At 37.6% G+C, this 19,979-nt stretch overlaps 1 protein-coding gene across 19 annotated transcripts in view; it reads right to left on the bottom strand.

Moving 5' to 3' along the window:
* The window catches only part of DDHD2 (DDHD domain containing 2), a 123,132-nt gene that overhangs the window by 17,457 nt on the left and 85,696 nt on the right, over positions 1 to 19,979 (bottom strand). For 4 of the 19 annotated variants that reach the window (XM_058289844.2, XM_071212647.1, XM_058289848.2 and 1 more), the window contains 9 exons: positions 17,647 to 17,874; positions 16,717 to 16,907; positions 16,152 to 16,241; positions 15,187 to 15,307; positions 13,544 to 13,633; positions 12,319 to 12,454; positions 9,817 to 10,025; positions 9,536 to 9,603; positions 8,581 to 8,703 (listed from right to left, as the gene is read on the bottom strand). In XM_058289844.2, coding sequence (XP_058145827.1) covers positions 8,581 to 8,703; positions 9,536 to 9,603; positions 9,817 to 10,025; positions 12,319 to 12,454; positions 13,544 to 13,633; positions 15,187 to 15,307; positions 16,152 to 16,241; positions 16,717 to 16,907; positions 17,647 to 17,874 — 1,256 coding nt within the window. Of the gene's footprint in view, positions 1 to 8,580; positions 8,704 to 9,535; positions 9,604 to 9,816; positions 10,026 to 12,318; positions 12,455 to 13,543; positions 13,634 to 15,186; positions 15,308 to 16,151; positions 16,242 to 16,716; positions 16,908 to 17,641; positions 17,875 to 18,532; positions 18,902 to 18,960; positions 19,381 to 19,979 lie in introns of those variants that run through there. The other 15 variants (XM_058289849.2, XM_071212654.1, XM_058289845.2 and 12 more) reach the window with 14 other exon arrangements.

Raw genomic sequence — 19,979 nt, 5'->3', positions numbered from 1 at the left:
GTTTGTACAAACATAGCAAGCATTTCTTTAAAGAGACTAAGGGTTAGTCTGCATACCAAACTATTTACCTGAGGAAACTTCCATATCTGTCTTAATCACTACTCTATCTCCAGTACTTGGTATAGTGTACCTAATCATAGTAAGCCCTTACTAAATATTTATTAAATGAATGAATGTACCACAAATCAGGAAAAAAGGATAAGAAAATTAAATGGCAAAAAACAACAGAGGATTGTGTGAAGATGGCAGAGTAGAAAGCTCCAGGAATCAGTCCCTCCACCAAAACAACTACTGAACTAACAGGAGCTCTCTGAATCAACTATTCTGGAACTCTGATGTTTACTGAAAAAACACTGTGTGGCATCCAGGGAAGAGGTGGAGGAAGAGGAGGTAAATTGTAGTAAATATCTGTGAATATCATCTCCATGCAAGGTTACCATCCCCATACCCCCACCGCATTATAGGCAGCAGCGGGTACTGTGTCCAGGTTCTGGTGCAGCTTGCTGGCACCGGGGTAGGCTATAAGGACCTAGTCCTTCAAAATCTGGATGTGTGTGGGCTGACCACAGCTTCTCATCAGCTACTTCAGACTGTTAGGGGGCTATCTTTGCCATTGTTCCAACCGGTCTCCTGGTCTCCAGCAAAAGCAGCAGAAGAGTCTTAAAGAGGTAGTACCTATCTTTATCCCTTTTCTCTTTTAATTTGCCAATTGAGAGCAAAAATAGTTTGGAAAAGTCACTAGCACCGAAAAGCAGCAACAAAAAATGCAGGAATCCCAGGGGAGTGGACGAACTAGATTTCCAGAGTTATAACAAGGTATTACTCAGAATGTCCAATCTCAACCAAAAATTACAAAACACACAAAGAAAAAGTATTGCCCATTCACAGGAAAAGCAGCTGAAAGAATTCATTACCAGAAGTCCAGCCCTACAGGAATTACTAAAAAAGAGTCAATGAGGCTGAAATAAAAGGACATCAGACAGTAATCTGAAGCTGTAAGAAGAAATAAAGAATACTTTAAAGGTAACCACTGGGAAACAGATGTGTCTAATGTGATAGAGCTTCCACCTACCATATGGGAGGACCTGGGTTCGATCCCTGGGGCCTCCTGGTGAAAAAGAAGAAGAGAAAGGGTGCCCGTGCAGCAAGCCAGTGCCCATGTGGTGAGCCAGTGTCCACGCGAATGCCCGCGTGGTGAGCCAATGCCCCGCGCAAGTGAGTCATGCAGCAAGATGATGACACATGAAAAGAGAGACAAGAGGAGAGTCAAGGAGAGGTGCAGCAGAAACCAGGAACTGAGGTGGCGCAACTGAGAGGGAACCACTCTCCCCACCAGAAGTCTCCAGGATCGAATCCCAGTGAATTCTAGAGAGAAAATGAGAAAAGAAGATAATACAGACAGCAAAAACAGCATGGCAGGAGGAGGGGAAGGGGAAAAATGAAGCAAATAAATTTTAAAAATAAATAAAATAAAGATTTATTAAAAAAATAAAGGTAACTACTTAGGTAAATATAAAATCCTGTATTATTTTACTGTGGGTTTATAAATGCTTCTTTCTCCCCACCCCCCATATGATTTAGGCAAATGTGTAAAAAAATATTTAAAATCTGTGTTTATGGGCATACATATATAAAGATATAATCTGAGGCAATACAAAGGGGAAGGGCTGAGATATCTAGGAATAGAGTTTGAATACTACTGAAACTAGGTTGGCACTAATAAAACTAGGTTATATTAGTTCAAATGTTAATGGTAATTACAAAAGGAACCAATAAGAAAATAACCAAAAAATATAGAGAAAAGGTAAGAAGGGAATCAAAAGGTTCATTATAAAAACACAACTAAAAACGAAAAAAAAAAAAAAAGGAAAATAATGGGATAACTGAAGAAGAAAAAAATATATAAGATAGAGAATACAAATGCCTTAATGGCAGAAGAACATCCTTCCTTTTGTGTTGTTACCTTGAAAAATCCATGGATTAAACTCCCCTATTAAAAGCCAGAGATTGGCAGATTGGACAAAAAAGCATAATATGCTGCCTACAAAGAACTCTCTTTAGGTACAAAGAAACAAAAAGGTTGAAAGTGAAAGTGTGGAAAACAATATTTCATGCAAACAATAATCAAAAGAGAGCCCGAGTGGCTATATTATTATTAGACAAAATAGACTTTAAGTAAAAAAAGACAAAGAAAATATTATGTATTTATAAAAAGTTCAATCCAGCAAGAAGTAATAATACTTATAAACGTGTATATATATATATCTCACAACAAAGCCCCAAATATTTGAAACAAAAATTGACAGAATTAAAGGGAGAAATAGATTGTTTTACAAATAGCAGTTGAAGTCTTCAATACACCATTTTCAATAATTGATAGAACATTCAAACAGAAGATCAATGATGAAATGATGGACTTGAACAACAATATTAGTCAATTAGACCTAATGAACATATGTAGAACATTTTACCCAACAATAGCAGAATATATATATTCTTCTTAAATGCACATGGAACAGTTCCAGAAGGTATCACAGGTTAGGCCACAGATCAAATCTCAATAAAAAATATGAAGTCATAGAAAATATCTTCATGGACCACAGTGAAATAAAAAATAGAAATCAACTAATAAAAGGAAAAATGGAAAATAAATATTTGGAAATTAAACAACATACTCTTAAACAACCAGTGAGTCCAAGAAGAAATCATAAGGGAAATGAGGAAATTTCTGGAGACAAATGAAAACAAAAACATAACATAGCAGAAATTATGGGATACAGCAAAGGTTGTGCTCAGAGGGAAATTTATAGCACTAAATGCCTATATTAAAAAAGTAGAAAGATCATATATGGGTCAATAACCTAATCTCAGGAAGCAGATTTGGCTCAAAAGAATGTTCACCTACCACTTGGGAGGTCCATGGTTCAAACCCAGAGCCTCCTGACCCATGTGATGAGCTGGCCCACGCGCAGTGTTTATATGCGCAAGGAATGCCATGCCACGCAGAGGTGTCCCCAGCATAGGGGAGCCCTACACGCAAGGAGTGCACCCCGTAAGGAAAGCCGCCCAGGGCAAAAAAAGTGCAGCCTGCCCAGGAGTGCTGCCACACACAAGGAGCTGATGCAGCAAGATGACGCAACAAAAGGAGACACAGATTCCCAGTGCCACTGACAAGAATACAAGCAGACACAGAAGAACACATGGTGAATGGACACAGAGAACAGACAACTTGTGGGGGAGGGGGGGGCGGGAAGGAGAGAGAAATAAATTTTTAAAAATCTTTAAAAAAATAAATAAAAGAATCTTATCTCACACCTAGAGAAACCAGAAAAAAAAGTGCAAACTAAACCGAAAGATAGAAGAAAATAGTAAAGATTAGAGCAGAGATAAATGAAATAGGAAATAGAAAAACAATAGAGAGAAGCAACAAAACAAAAGCTGTTTACTTTTAAAGATCAAATAAAATTGACAAAACTCTAGCCATACTGACAAAGAAAAAGAGCGAGGACACAAATAACTAAGATCAGGAATGAAAATATGCATATTACTATCAACTTCACTAAAAAAGAAAGGATTATAAGAGTGTACAATGAAAAACTATATGCTAACAAATTAGAAAACCTAGATGAAATGGACAAATTCCTAGAAACATACAAACTACCTAATCTGATCCAAGAAGAAACAGAAAATCTCAATAGAACTGTAACAGGTAAAAGAGAATGATCAAAAACCATCCAAAAAAGAAAGTCCAGGACTGGATAGTTTCACTATTGAATTCGACCAAACATTTTAAAAGAATTAACACCGATCCTTCTCAAACTATTCCAAAAAATAAAAGAGGATGGACTACTGTCTCAATCACCTTATGAACTAGCATTACCCTGGTAGCAGAGCCAGATAAGCATATACAAAAGAAATTACAGACCAATATCCCTTATAAATATAGACGCAAAAATCCTCAACAAAATACTGACAACAAATCCAACAGTAATAAAAGGGTTATACACCATGACCAAGTGGTATTTATTAAAGGAATATAAGGATGACCCAACATAAGAATACCAATCAATGTAAAACACCATATTAATAGAGTGAAGGAAAAAAAATGATCATCTTAATTGTTGAAAAGGCATTTGACAAAATCCAACATCTTTCCATGATAAAACACTCAGAAAACTAGGAATCAAAAGGAATTTTCTCAACATGATGAAGAACATTTACAAAAAAAAACCCCACACAAGTAAATGCTTTCCCCCTTAGATAAAGAATAAGATAAGGATGACTGTTATAACCACTGCTATTCACCATTGTACTAGAAGTTCTAGCGAGAGCAATCAAGCAACAGAAAGAAAGAAAAGCCATCCAAAACGGAAAGGAAGAAGTAAAATTATCCCTATTCACAAATGACATGTTCCTATAGAGAAAATCCCAAACATCACAAGAAAGCTACTAGAACTAATAAACATATTCAACACAGATTCCCTTGTCGCTGACAACAACAAAAGCGGGCAAAGAAGACACAGCAAAATAGCACAGAGAACAGACAACCAGGGTGGTGGTGGGGGGGATAAATAAATAAATAAATAAACATATTCAGCAAAACTGTAGGATATAAGGTAACCACACTGAAGTCAGTTAGGTTTCCAAACACCAGTAATGAACAATACGAAAAGAAAATCACAAAAACAATTCCATTTGCAAATAGCATCTAAAAGAATAAAATACCTAGGAATAAATTTAACCAAGGAGGTATGTTTTAGTTTCCTAGGCTGCTCAAGAAAATACCATGAAATGGGTTGGTTTAAACAATGGAAATTTACGAGCTTGCGATTTTGGCACGAAAAGATGGTCCAAATCCAATCAAGGCAATGCTTTCTTCCTGAAGACTGTGGCAGTCTGTCACATGGCAAGGCACATGGTGCCATCTCCTAGTCTTTCCCTTCTCTTCTGGTTCTGGTAATGTAGCTTCTTGCTTTCTGTGGCTTTTTATCTCTGTCTGAATTTTTCTCTCTTACAACGGACTCCACTAATAGGATTAAGATCCATCCTGGTGGAGGCGGGCCATACCTTAACTGAAGTAACCTCATCTAGAGTTCTTACTTAGAATGAGTTCACACCCACATGAATGAATGAAGAACCTATTTCCCTGGGGTACTTACAGTTTCAAACCACCACAACGTAAACAAAATGTACATTGAAAACTACAAAACATTACTGAAGGAAATTAAAGAAGTCCTAAATAAATGGAAAGATTTCCCATGCTCATGGATTGGAAGACTTGATGTTGTTAAGATGTCAATACTGCCTAAAAAGAACTACAAATTCAATGCAATCCCTATCAAAATTCCAACAGGCTTTTTTGCAGACATGGAAAAGTTGATCTTGAAATTCATATGGAATTACAAGAGGTCCTGGATAACCATAACAACCTCAAAGAAGAAGAATGTTGGAGGACTCAAACTTCCTCACTTCAAAACTTCCCACAAGGGAAGCAGACTTGGCCCAGTGGTTAGGACATCCGTCTACCACATGGGAGGTCCGCAGTTCAAACCCCGGTCCTCCTTGACCCGTGTGGAGCTGGCCTATGTGCAGTGCTGATGCACGCAAGGAGTGCCGTGCCACGCAGGGGTGTCCCTGCGTATGGGAGCCCCGCGGGCAAGAAGTGCACCCTGTAAGGAGAGTCACCCAGCGCAAAACAAAGTTCAGCCTGCCCAGGAATGGCACCGCACACACAGAGAGTTGACACAGCAAGACGACACAACAAAAAGAGACACAGATTCCCGTGCCGCTGACAAGAATAGAAGTGGACAAAGAACATGCAGCAAATAGACACAGAGAACAGACAACTGGGGGGGAGGGGAGAGAAATAAAATAAATAAATCTTTTAAAAAAACACAAAACTTCCCACAAAGCTACAGTAATTAAAACACTGTGGTACTGGCATAAGGATAGACATATAACCAACAGAATAAAATTGACAGTTCAGAGATAAATCCACACATCTATGGCCAGTTGATTTTCGACAAGGGTACCAAGTCCGTTCAAGAAGGAAATAATAGTCTCTTCAACAAATGGTGCTAGTACAACTGGAAAATCACATGCAAAAGAATGAATATGGACCCCAACCTTATACCATATGCAAAAATTAACTTAAAATTGATCGATGACCTAAATATAAGTACTAAAACTACAAAACTCTTAGAAAAGAACATAAAGGAATATCTTCAGGACCTAGCAAAGGATCCTTAGACATTACACCAAAGCACAAGTAACAAAAGGAAAAAAAAAAGGTAAAATGGACTTCATCGAACTTAAAAACTCAGTGGACATCACCATCCCAGGGCCCACAGAATTGAGGAATAAAATACAGATTAGAGTGATTTACTGATATCTACTATAAAACTTTTGTGACTACTAATAGAAGAAATTGTATCATTGACAGGGAGAAAGTGGCCACAGTAGTTGCTGAGGGCAGGGAGAGGGAACAAGAAATGTGATGAGAGAGCATTTTTAGGACTTTGTAGTTGTCCTGAATGATATTACAGGGTCAGATGCTGGACATTATATATCCTGCCATAACCCACTGAATGGACTGGGGGAGAGTGTGAACTACAGAGCAAACTATTATCCACGTGATGCAGAGCAAACTATTATCCAAAATGTGTTCGCCGAGTGTGATAAGTGTGCCACAATGATGGGGGAGGTTGTTGGTGTGGGAGGAGTGGGGTGGGGGGATGGGGGTTATACGGGAACCTCTTATGTTTTTTATAATGTAACCTTTTTTGTGATGTATCTTGAAAAAAATACAATTTACAAGGTGGGGGGTGGGGGTGGGTTATATGGGAACCTCTTACGTTTTTTATAATGTAACCTTTTTTGTGATGTATCTTGAAAAAAATACAATTTACAAGGTGGGGGATGGTGGGTGGGTTATATGGGAACCTCTTATTTTTTTTTAATGTAACATTCTATGTGATCTATTAACTTTTATTTTTAAAAAATCCTAAAAAAAAACAAACTTTTGTGCAACAAAAGACATTATGACAGGGAGAAGACAACCTACAGAAGAACAGAAAATATTTCAAAATCTTATCTCTGATAAGGGTTAATATCTAGAATATATAAAGAAATACTACAACTTAACAACAAAAAGACAACAACCCAATTAAATTTGGAAAAATGACTTGAACATTCTCCGAAGAAGACGGGTAGCCAAAAAAATACATGAAAAGATACATCATTAGTCATTAAAGAACTACAAATTAAAACTAAGATGATATACCACTTCACTCCCACCAGATGGCTATTAATAAAAAAAAAAAACCCTGAAAATCACAAGTGTTGAGGAATATGTAAAGAAATAGGAACCCTCATACACTGTTAGTGGCATTATAAAATATTGCAGTTCCCCAGTGTGGCAGTTCCCCAGAAAAGTAAACATAGAATTACTATGACATGGCTATTCCAGTTCTAGATATATACCCCAAACAACTGAAAGCAGGGACTAAGACAGACATTTGTATACCGATGCTCAATGAAGCAACAGTCACAATGGTTAAAAGGTGGAAGTAACCCAAAGGCTTCCTCAACACTTGTGATTTTCAGATTTTCTTGTAGTAATAGCCATCTGGTAGGTATGAAATGGTATATATTAGTTTTTTTATATTTCTTTAATGGCTAATGATGTTGAATATGTTTTCATGTATTTATTAGCCATCAAGAGATGAATGGATAAACAAATATGATATAACCATACAATGGAATATTATTCAGCCAATAAAAAGAAATTAAGTGCTGGTACTTGCTACAATATGGATAAACATTGAAGACATCATATTGGGTAAAATAAGTCACACACAAAGAAAAAGATTGTATGATTTCTCTCATATGGAACAGAATAAGTGAATTCATAAATACACAAAGCAGAATAGTAGTTAACAGTGGTGGGGGGAGAAGGGTATGAGAAGGTATTTCAATGAGTATGAGTTTTGGTTTGAGATGATGAAAATAGTCTGGAAATAGGTAGTGGTAAAAGTTACACTGTACTGTCAATGTATTTAATGATGAAGAATTGTCCACTCTAAACAGTTAAAATGAAAAAAAGCTTTTAAACAATTTTTTAAAAATAAAAAACAAAAACAGAAGAGCAAATAACAGTAGAGCTCTTGAAAGTAGAAAATAGGAGGTGGAATAAGCAATGGTCAATTATAGCATTTGTTCTTACTCTCATGTTCTCTTTAAGCTATGTTGTTTAGTCTTTGCCTTTTTATTAGATGTACATCGCTTTGCTCATTCTGTATTTTGAACTCCCAAAAAACAAAGATCACTTTTTATGATTAAAAAAATGTAAGTTAATGTAAGGTATAGGTGGAGGGGTACTGTATGGGAAACCTTCACATTATGCATGATTGTTTTGTAAGTTCACAAGTTCTCTAGTAAAAAAATATATATTAAAAATCATCTAAGGTAACGCTAAAGAATATTATTAATGACTAACAAGGTTCTTAGTAAGCAGAGTAATGAAGAAAAGCAGTAAAACTACTTAAGTGATACAGCATAGTTTTTAGAGATTATTTTTACCAGAGCTTCTTTATCTACTTTCTCCTTCTCAAAGATACTAAAGAATTCAGAGAGCTGAAGTTTCTTCAAATCTTCCTCTAGTGTCAGTGTGTCTCCTTGAGCCATAACGATATTTAATGAATCCTAAAAATTAAATTGTAAAGCTTAAATTCTCTAAACTTATTTAGATTTTCCTTTTTTAATACTATTTTGAGATAAATATATAAGATTTCCACAGAGATATATCTTAACTTTAAATAAACTGTAATAATCTGTACAAAATATAAAGGTCATTAGTCTAAAGTTTTTACAACTTCAGTTTAAAGAATGCTTTCAAATAAGTAAATAAGTGCATGAATGATTATCATCATCATCATTAACAAACATTTACTGAGCTTTTATAAGGGAAACAGAGCTTAAACTATAAAACAGTGTAAGAAAAAGCCTCTGCCCTGGAAGAACTCATGGTCCAACAGGAAAAATAGGACATTTACATAAAAAGAGAAAAAAATACAAGATAGTATATGCTAAGCACCAAATCTGTAATATAGATAAATTTTTGTAAGACTTTGTTTTTAAAATATGTTTGAACACCACATCCCCCCCAACACTGCTTTAGAACAATTTCAATAAAATCAGATCTATTTGTATCCAATTCACTCTTCATTTTCTCATATGCAAACTTACTTTCATCTCAACAGTTCTATAATTCTAATAATACATCAGTAGTACATATTTTAATGGAAAATAAGATACTGATATCGTTTCAGAATGTAGCAATATTTATAGAAGCATATTAATATCTTGTTTCTATCATCCAAGAATGACATATTTTTAAATGTTAAAATTAAAATAGATATAAATTTAAAGCCATGGTATGAGACTAAACTCAGCTAAAAACAAAAAAATAACTCTAAAATCTTAAATTCTGTACTAAGGAATACTACAAGAGAACCTATCTGAACATCTAAATTACCTTTTCACTGTCAATATCCCCCAAAGAATCTTTCTGATTTGTTAGGATATCAAACAATATAAGCGAACCTATAAGCAAAATAGAAGAAAGGACAATTTCTAAGCATTAGCACTAAATGGCTGTTTTTTATACAAAAAATAAGCCAGTGTACCCATGTAAGCAATTCTATATCTTTCTTTTGTTCCAATTCATCACCACCCTTCCAACCCCCTTCTGAACTCTTCATCACAGGTGTCCTAAAAATATGACAGTCCTCTGGTCACAGAGAGTTAATTTGTTACCTAAACTATGACCAGCAATGGATACACCCCCTTTGAAATCAGGGTTCCTCTGCAGAAAAAGTGTGTATATTCGGTTCATTTCAGAAGTAACTGTGTCCACAATAGTCTGACAGTAGGTGGGGCTATTGTAGAAGAAGACATCCAAAATTGTGTCATTGGTGAAGTGCCTGAGGCGGTTAATGCTCGGCAAGGTTATTCTCTGTAGATCTCTGAAAAAACAAAAGATATTTTAAGTAGAAAACCTAAATACATAGCCACCCCTGAGTTATTAACTAGCTTAGCCTTCAAGCTTAGACTAAGACATTTAAAGATACAGGAGACAACTATCAATTTATAGGAAGCAGGGGACAGAGAGAGGAACATAAAGATGAAAGGATGATGTAATCAGCAAAATTCGGAGTGTGACAAACTCTAAAAGACAAACCACCCAGTTTCCTCAACACATACACTGCAAGAAAATAAAAGAGATGGAGAGCTAATCAAAGATTAAGAGAGACTTAAAGAACACATCAACTAATCACAATTTATGGACCTTATTTAGATCCATTCAAAATATATATGTGTATATATTTATATACATAGATACATACATATAAATCATGAGAACTGGAAATTTGAACAATGATTGGATACTTGGCAATATTAGGAATTTTTTTTAGGTATATAATGGTGTTATATATTTTTAAAAAGTCCTTATCTTTAAGACATAAAAAACAAAATGATGCCTAAGGTTTGGTTAAAAAATAATATGGTGGGAGGACAGTAGATAGGGGTCTGAAGATATAGATAAGGCAGAACTGGCCATGTAGTGAAGCTTGTTGGGCGGTCAGTATATGAAGATTCGTGATATGTATTACTTTCGTGGATTTTCAAAATTCTTTATAATAAAAAGTTTTGTGTTTTTTTTTTAAAGACAAAAAGAAAAGGCTTTCCCTAGAATTCTCAGCATTTAGATTTTCAGTGACATGTCAAATGATACAGGATCAATGTTCCTCTCTCAATGCAGAATTTCTGAAAGCAGAAAGGAGGTGAGAATGCCAGCTGCCAAAGGCAAACAGAACTTTTATCTGGCAAAGGAAGACAATGCTGACATAATCTAAGTTAACGTCCCATTAAGGCTTTCTCAAAATTCCCAGAAAGATTCCTCAAAGATGAACAGCTTCTGTGGTATAGAGAAGAATATGTGCTGTTAATAACCTCTTAGCATCAGCTCGGATATCAAAGAATGCAGACCCCATGCTTAGGAAAAGTAGCATCACAATGAAGTGCTTGACACATGGAACATGCTCAAAATCATAGTATTAATTAAGAACTGAGAGGGGGACGCGGACATGGCTCAACTGATAGAGCGTCTGTCTACCATACGGAGAGTCCAGGGTTTGATCCCCAGGGCCTCCTGATCTATGTGGTAAGCTGGCCCACACGCAGTGCTGTGGAGTGCAAGGAATGCTGTGCCATGCAGGGGCTCCCCTGCGTAGGGGTGACCTACGCACAAGGAATACACCCCGCAAGGAGAGCCAACCATGTGAAAAAAAGTGCAGCCCACCCAGGAGTGGCGCCATACACACAAAGAGCTGACACAGCAAGATGACGCAACAAAAAAGAGACACAGTTTCCCGGTGCTGCCTGATAATGCAAGCAGCATCAGAAAAACACAGTGAATGGACAAAGAGAGCAGACAACGGGGGTATGGGAGAAAAAAAAATAAAATAAATCTTTAAAAAAAAAAAAAAAAAGAACTAAAAGGCACAGAATCAGGAAATCCATTTGTAAGACAAATTTAAAAGTAATGCTGACTACTTCCTTTATTCCTCCAGAAAAGTAACTTACCTCCCAGTTCTATCCTAAAACTACATTGTAGAAGAAAAAAATAAAAACAACTACATTATGAACACTCATATCCCTTGCCTCTAAAGAGCCCACAGCTAGATGTCTTGAATCTAAGGCAACCTTACCTTAAAATTTACAAACAAAACTACTGAGCTTATAACTTAAGAAAACTATTATTCAAAAGTCATTGTACCAGTTATAACTCAAATTGTAAGTGCTAATAATTTAGGGATTTCCTTCCTTTTTTCCAGAATTGGACAATTATTTAAATATGATCACAAAAGGAACAAAATACTTTATACATCTTGCAGTATAATACGGTTGACTTTTGATATTTGAAAATAAAAATGCTTATACATTATGGGAAAAAAGTAATGTTTGGCTTTAATGCTAAAGAAACAATGAAACTGCAGTAATAGACACTAATGAGCCAGTAAGACATACTGAAAGAAGATACACACAGCTCTTTACCCCAAACCAGAGCTAGTTAAACCAAGGGATTGATCAGCATTTAATAATGTACCTCTAAGAAAAAGAGAAGCACAAAAAACTTTTAGTTGGACAAAATTTTAAATACAAAGTCAGCTACAGCAGAAATATCCCTATGCATCTCAATGAACAGAAAATATTACTATCACTGTTAACAACTCAAAGGTGTAAGGTATTACTCACACATCCACACCAGTAGAATGCAAAGGACTGTGCCAGTTGACAGGAAGAAATTCTACCCTCCCAATCTGCTGATTTTCTTGAGCTTTCCTAAAATGCGTCTGCAGCAGGTTCAAGGAAACACTGCGAAAATCATTAACTGGAAAAGAAGATTAACTTATACATCAACAGTGAAACAATGAATTTGCAGAATTAGAATGCAACAAATCCTATAATTATACTCTAACTGCATTTGCTTAGAACACATAATGACTTGAGTAAAAAATACAAAGTAATAAAAATAAAGTCATATTAAAAAAAATTATCCTAAAGAGGCAGGGGGGTGGGGGGGAGAAACAGTTGTAGCTTAGTGGTTGAGCACCTGCTTCTCATGTATGAGGTCCCAGGTTCAATCCCAGATACCTCCTAAAAAACAAAACAAAAAACAATTATCAGTGCATAGATGAGAAGATGTTCATAGATGAGAACTTTATTTTACAACAAAACATTTCACCAAAAGAAACAGCAACTTCAAAACTTCTACTGCATTATGGGAACTTTTTCAAATAACAAAATCACAGAACTATATATCAGTTAGCTTTGCAACCACATTCCTACCCTAACTTTTGGGCCTTTTAAACAGCCACCAACCAATATTTTAGATTAAAACAAAACAAACACATGAACAAAAAACACAGCTATTTGAAATTCATATATGTCAATCTTAATTTTCCAGAATACAGTTTTAGTTTATGGTTAAGACCCTTAGCCAAAAAATAAAACTTACTCATTAGGACAATTAGACTTTGAATACTACCAAGTTTTAGATGACACTACCTTTCAAAATTAAGTTATAGTAATGACTTAAATCTTCCAATTAGAATATCAACATGTTTATTCATAGTATGAATTACAAAAATAATTGAAATTTCTATTATTTAAACAGTATCATCTTTAGGGTTTCCTTCATACATAGAGTGGCTAAAAATAACGGCCATTACCTCATTTTATAGGCACTAATGACTTGTTCACTGAAGAATTAATAGTTAAGAATATAAACCCTTAGCCTCAGGAACTTACTAGCACTTTATGTCTAAGATGGGAAGCTTTACTACCTTGCCAAGTCTTTAGTTCTCCAAATCTTATTATGTAGCTAAGACAACAGAACAAAGACAATGCTCCATCTCAGCTCACGGAAGCACTAACACTCCTGTTAAATGGTCTAATCTTAGGTGCTTTGCAAACCTACCACACTGTACAATGCTTCGAAAGCGGAGATCACAAGCTGGTCCAATTCCATGAACTACAAAAACCAAGTGATCTATTCGTAAAGGTTCCCCTGTAAATAAAATTAAAAAGAAAAATTATCCTATATAATTGGTCATGGATTCTAAAATCCAACATTCACAAAAATAAGCTAGAAAGACAAACATTTAAAAAAAACCAATAATTTAAAGGACACAAAATAGTTCCATGTTTAACTACTTATAGTAACTATATAATGATTTCACTTTGTTTCTAATTTATTTTGAAATGCCCATGACCATTTTTTCAGGTTTTTAAAAAATTATTTTGAAACAAATGCAGACTTACAAAAAATGTGAAAGAACAGTACAGAAACTCAGTTCCATTACACAGATTTAACACTTACCACACTTGCTTATCTATTCTGTTTTTGTTTGTTTTGTAAACAATATGGAAGCAGACTGTGTACCTCATGCCTCTTTATCCCTTTAATACCTTAATATGTATTTCTTAACATATTCTTTTACATAACCACAGTATAACTATCAAGTTCAGGTCATTTAACACTGATTCAATTCTCTTACCTAATACTTCATTTTTATCAGTTGTTCTAGTAATGTCCAATATGTTTTTTTAATTTTTTGATTGCAATTACATATATATAAAATTTGCCATTTTAACCATTTGTAAGTATACAGCTCAGTAGCATTAATTACATCTACAAAATTGTTCTACCATAACCACTGCCCATTACCAAAAATATTTTTATCACCACAAACAAAAACTCTAACCATTAGGTAATAAATCTCTCCATTCACCTTCTCCCCAGTCCCTGTCAGCCTTTACAGTGTTTTTTTTTTTTTTGGGGGGGGGGGTTTGAACTCAGGACCTCTTATGTGGGAAGCCAGCACTCAACCACTGCACCACATCAGCTCCCCTGAGTTGGTTTTTTCATTTGTTTTTGCTTGTTGTTTGTTTTGTTTTGTTTTTTCTAGGAGGGACAAGGAACTGTAGTGGGACCTCCATGTGGGAAGCAGACACTCAACTGTTGAGCTACATCCGCTCCCTACAGTGTGTTCATAAAGCTGAAATTTTAAACTCTCAACATTTTAAAATTTCATAAGTTCTAATCTAAGACATTGTCCAAAATAACAGAACTACTAAAATCATATCCTCTGCAAGATAAAAGGGAATTTTATAATCCAGTTAAATATATTATGAAACTAACCATAATGACCATAGCTAGACAGCAATAGATAATCATCAAAATCTTACTAAATAATAGTTTTCCTTAATTGAAAATCTTCTAGAACAGGATTTACCAGGAATAACTTTCTAACCAAACAAGTAGAATCACACTTCTTAGAATTAGGCCTAATCAGCTCATCCATACTTAGTGACTTCCTGATTAGTACTGCCAGATTTTACCCACTGCACTCTATGTACTTAACTTTAGAAGAGAAGATTTTCACATGTATTAAGATTCTTAGTAGATGAAGTGTTGCTGATCTTAACTCAGAATAAATCTGTATGATTTAAGGTTATTTAAGCCTCAAATTAATCCAAATCCATTGAAAAGGTAACAAAACTTAAGGAAAAGCAAATAAGCTTATCAGAAGATTTAAAAACATAAATGATTAGCATTACCACAATGAATGTCCACCGAGATGTTCTCAACCCCTCTCTTCACTGTTCGTGGTCGACCCTGCTCAGTGGGTGTGGAACCCCATTCATCAGACCCTGCAACTGGCTGGTAATGCACCATAAGCTTAAATAGAATAGATGAGAGCAATAATGACATTCTAAATTAAAGTCACCTCCACATATAAAGGGTAGGAATATGTCTTTCAAATTAATTATCAAATCGAACTGGAGTTTTTGTCTTTTTTTTTTAAAGATTTATATTTATTCTTCCCCCCCACACAAGTTGTTTGCTCTCTGTGTCCATTCCCTATGTGTTCTTCTGTGACCACTTCTATCCTTATCAGTGGCACACAGCAGAACCTTGTTTCTTTTTGTTGTGTTATCTCTCTGTGTGTGCGGCACCATTCTTGGGCAGGCTGCACTTTGTTTCACGCTGGGCGGCTCTCCTTGCGGGGCGCACTCCTTGTGCGTGGGGCTCCCCTACATGGGGGACACCCCTGCGTGGGGGCACTCCTTGCGCGCATCAGCACTGCGCATGGGCCAGCTCCACTCGGATCAAGGAGGCCCGGGGTTTGAACTGCAGACCTCCCATGTGATAGGCGGACGCCCTCTCCATTGGGCCAAGACTGCTTCCCGTAACTGGAGTTCTGATATGCAATTCTTATGGCTTGAAATGAGAACCCAGAAAATACATAAGGCTAACAGGTCTTCAACAATATCCCACACATGGAAGATATGATTCTCTTAATCCACATGGTACAAGTTTCCAAAAGAAAAGTCTTTGTATAAACTGAATGAGGTAAACAATGGTAATGGCTACAAGTTTTAAGTTTCATAATTGTGACCTCAATATAAAATTTACCAGTTCATTCTCAGTAGGATCCTTAGGAAAAAGAAACCAATTAAGTTATCCTTAATGCAATTAATCTGTCATCCCAACATTAAAGAAATGCTTTAATTTGCTTTACCTTTGGATTGTGTAATATAATGATTTCTCTGTTGGGAGACTCCAGTTTCTTCTTCCATTCATCCAGAGTTACAGCAAGCATGTAGGTTTCCTTTAAAGAAAACAAAATTCATTAGGTTTCTCTAATAGCTTTTCTATTAAAATTTAACTTAAAAATACTGCTAGATTAACAAGAGTTTCAATAAAACTACCCTACTCCAATTTAAAGAAAGTAACGTTCATAAAGTTTTCAGAACACAGAAAATAAAAATCAAAAAAGATGAATCTTTTGGTCATAATTTAAAAATTAATCCATTAAGGAAAGGTTTTAAAATTTTTAAAAAAAAGACATAATATAGTTGCTGTAGTATTTTAAAATCTGAAAATAAAGCTACTTTATCCTGAAACTAACTTGCAAAAAGAAATTCTATAAACTGTATAACAAAACTCTTTCTGGAAATGGGAAAAAATAAGTCACAAAAGAAGAAAAGACTATTAAGAATGAGAAGGTAAAACATGAAGAAAATGATGAGAAAAAGGGTCAAAGGAAGGTGTTAAGGTTTAACACTGTAATGTAGCAGCATTACCTCTAATACTTGGCTGAAGCCCTCTGAGTAGGGAACATATTTATTGTCTTTGTCTCCCTTATAAAACCAGGTACACCTTCTCACTTCTGATGCTATCTCATCCCAGTACACAGCATACCGCATCCTCTCCCCCAAATGAACATCATATCTGCCCCCATCAGTGGGGACAACTATTCCATTACAATCTTTTCCTATCAAGAATTGGAAAGGGGGAAAGAAGTTAATATTTCAAATTAAACTGCCCAAAATACAATTCTCAGACTTTAAATAATGTTATAAAACACATGAATGGTTTCTATGGGTTGAACATTGAATAAAATGGAATTTATGTTATACCTTTTTACTACCAACTTTATAAACTGTCAAAACCATTACTGATTTTAATGAAATATGACAAATATATACATTCTACCCAAACACTTTGTTCTTTTTCTGAGGAGCAATAGTAGTGTCCCGTTATTGTTTTGTTGTTTATTTTGTCTGTTTGTTTAAGCAAGTATATAAGAAGACTTTTCTGGGTTTTTTGCTTGGTGAAATAATGGTATCTAGCACCATTCTTCTGTTTTACAAAAGAAGAAACAAGTGACAAGTTAGAGAATCCATTCTCCTGTGATCTGACATCCACCCCCTATTCCCCACACTCTTCGTAAAAAAAATTAGATCTGAAACACAAGCTAGAACATAAGAAATAGTACTAGATAAACACACAGAAATTACAAAAGGTACTGTTCTCAAAATATAGATAGAATTTAGTATTATAAATTGGCTAGGTACTAATGCAGAACATCTATATAAAAATGTTGGAGGAAATTACATAAATAAAAAATTTTGAATTTATTTTTAATAACATTCATTATAAGGACTATTACATTACTGTCTGAGAAAGATGAATGTTAAATTTTTGTCTATTAGTCATCATCCTCACCCTACCAGAGCCATAAGCTTCTTCCAGCTGCTGCGAATCCCCAGAGTTGAAAGGAATCCATATCTCCTTAGAATCTATTACTTTACAATAAAACCAATGAGGAGAAACCGGTTCATACAAACTGGCAGCATCCATGTCTATAAGCTCAAAGGAGCTACATGAATTTGGTGATGGGGATGGATCTGTCTGGGACAACTGTTCCTGGTGTGATTCCACTGATGACATTTCGCGCTCTAAAAGACAAGTTAAAAGAAAATTATCAGGAAAATTACTTTCCTTCTTTTAACAGTAATTGGTGACATACAGACACATACACACAACACACATAAAACTGGTCATTTCGTAATTTCTGCAAAAATAAAATCTAACGGGGTTACATAATTTTTAAAAACCTTATAATTGGGGAATTGGAGGCAGAACAAAATGCTTCTTATAGTCAGATCAACCACTTTGTACTGAGCTAATTCTCTCAGAAAACAACATGGTATTAATACTAGTGGGACAATAAATCATAATGCAAATCCAAAATCACAAGAAACACACGGTCAAAACTTGGTCCCAACAAAACATCTCATGCCAATTTCTCATCTAAACCTAGTGCAAAGGCTGAAAAATTTACTTGTGTGCCCTGTCCTAACACAGGTTTTAGGCTCCCCGGCCCCATCACTACACATTTACCTACTGGAGTCCTAAAACACTGAAAAATACAACTATTCACTTAAGAACCAGTCGTGATTGATCCTTGACGTGTACTTAATGAGGGACTGTGGTACCAATTCTGAAAACACGCGATCTTGCCGGGGACCACTGCGCGCAGGCGCACAGCCGCACCGTCGCCCGTCAAGTTAAGGACGACCTCCAAGGCCTCCCTCCCTCCAAGCAGACTCTGACCTGCGTGTTTCTACCTCTTTTTCCTTCGTTCCACAGTCAAACCACTCGGCAAAGGGTCCGCGCTCGACCCCAAAAGGAGCCTCTTAGGCTGCTCTGTGGGCCGTGGGCAAGAGTAGCGGGATCTCAGCGCGGAGGCGGGCGCGGTACCCACAGTCGCGCGGCAACCCCCGCGCTCCTTCCGGGCGATGCTCTCCGTGCTTTTTTCCTATCAAATTGGCCTCAGCCACCTCGGCCTCTCCCCACATCCCCAGGCCTCCTGCCGCCCGGCTTCGGGGCTCGGGGACTTATCTCCTCCTCCTCCATGCCGCGAGGGAGAAGCAGACACACAAGATAAACGGCCCGCGCTCGGGGCGCAGTCGATACGAGGGCGGGTCCTGCCTGCTCCGCGGGCTCCGCGGACCTGCCCCCGCCACCCGAGCTAGTCCTACCGGCCGCGCCCGCCCTGCCTCAGGCTGTGCGTCCTCGCTGCTGGCATGCCCGTCCCGCCGCGCCGCCAGCCCGCAGCCCAGCGGCGCCTGCCGTCGCCGGCCCCGCCGCGGAGTCACCTGGCCGCGGCCCCGCTGCCGCTCCCGTCCTCCTGCCCTCGCTGGGAGGGGCAAGACATGTCCCCGACGCGGCCCTTCCCGCGAGTCGGGGAGGAGCGGGGCGGAGCCTGCGGCCCCGCGGGGCTCGCGCCTGATTCCGGGCTCCACGGCGCTCCCCGCGGGGGAGCAGCGGGCCTGGCCGCCCGGAGCAAAGGTGAGGAAGCCGCGGCCCTCAGGAGACCGCGAAGGGCGGGGCTAGGAGGGCCGCGGGGCCGGGAAGCGTCGCGAGAGGTGGGGAGAGTCGCGCGAGATGTGGCTCCGCCCGGCGGGCCCGGAGCCGGAGCGCGGGGAGCGCGGGAGGCTCGGATGGGGATAAGACATTCTGTGCGTTTCGAATTTCAGGGAGAGAAGGGTTCCTCAAGCTCAACCAGGCCGCCGTCCTCACTGACTAGATGGGGAAACAGGCCTCCTGACCCCGGTGGTGCCCCGGCTAACCCTACCCGATGGGTGGGGATGGTGCGGGAGTCCGCGCGGGCCTCCGGATGCCGAGATGAAAAGAGGGGTTTGGGGGTGGCAGGGCGCTAGCGGAGCCTGCCTTGGTCCAGACCTCCACCTCTTGCTGCGGAGGCGAACGTTTATCATTGGTATTTGCAAGGAAAAAGGAACGGAAGGCAGAATCAAGGCTTTTATTTATACCTTCCCCTCCAATTTATATCACCGAAATAGCTTCTCTTCTTTGTGGAAAGGGTGAGGAAAACTAGGACTGTGTCCTCTTCCCTAGGATCCTGTTAGATAATTAGCTAATATCATAGATTAATAATAGTTGCTAACATTTACTGAGCTCTTTCTGTTCTAGATAAAGTGTAAACAGTGCACAAGTATAATCTCATTTAACCCTCAGAGCAACCAGTGAAAAAGGTATT

Source organism: Dasypus novemcinctus, chromosome 29, assembly GCF_030445035.2.
Source record: "Dasypus novemcinctus isolate mDasNov1 chromosome 29, mDasNov1.1.hap2, whole genome shotgun sequence".
NCBI classification, from domain to species: domain Eukaryota; kingdom Metazoa; phylum Chordata; class Mammalia; order Cingulata; family Dasypodidae; genus Dasypus; species Dasypus novemcinctus.
This window is presented reverse-complemented; position numbering and strand designations above follow the sequence as displayed.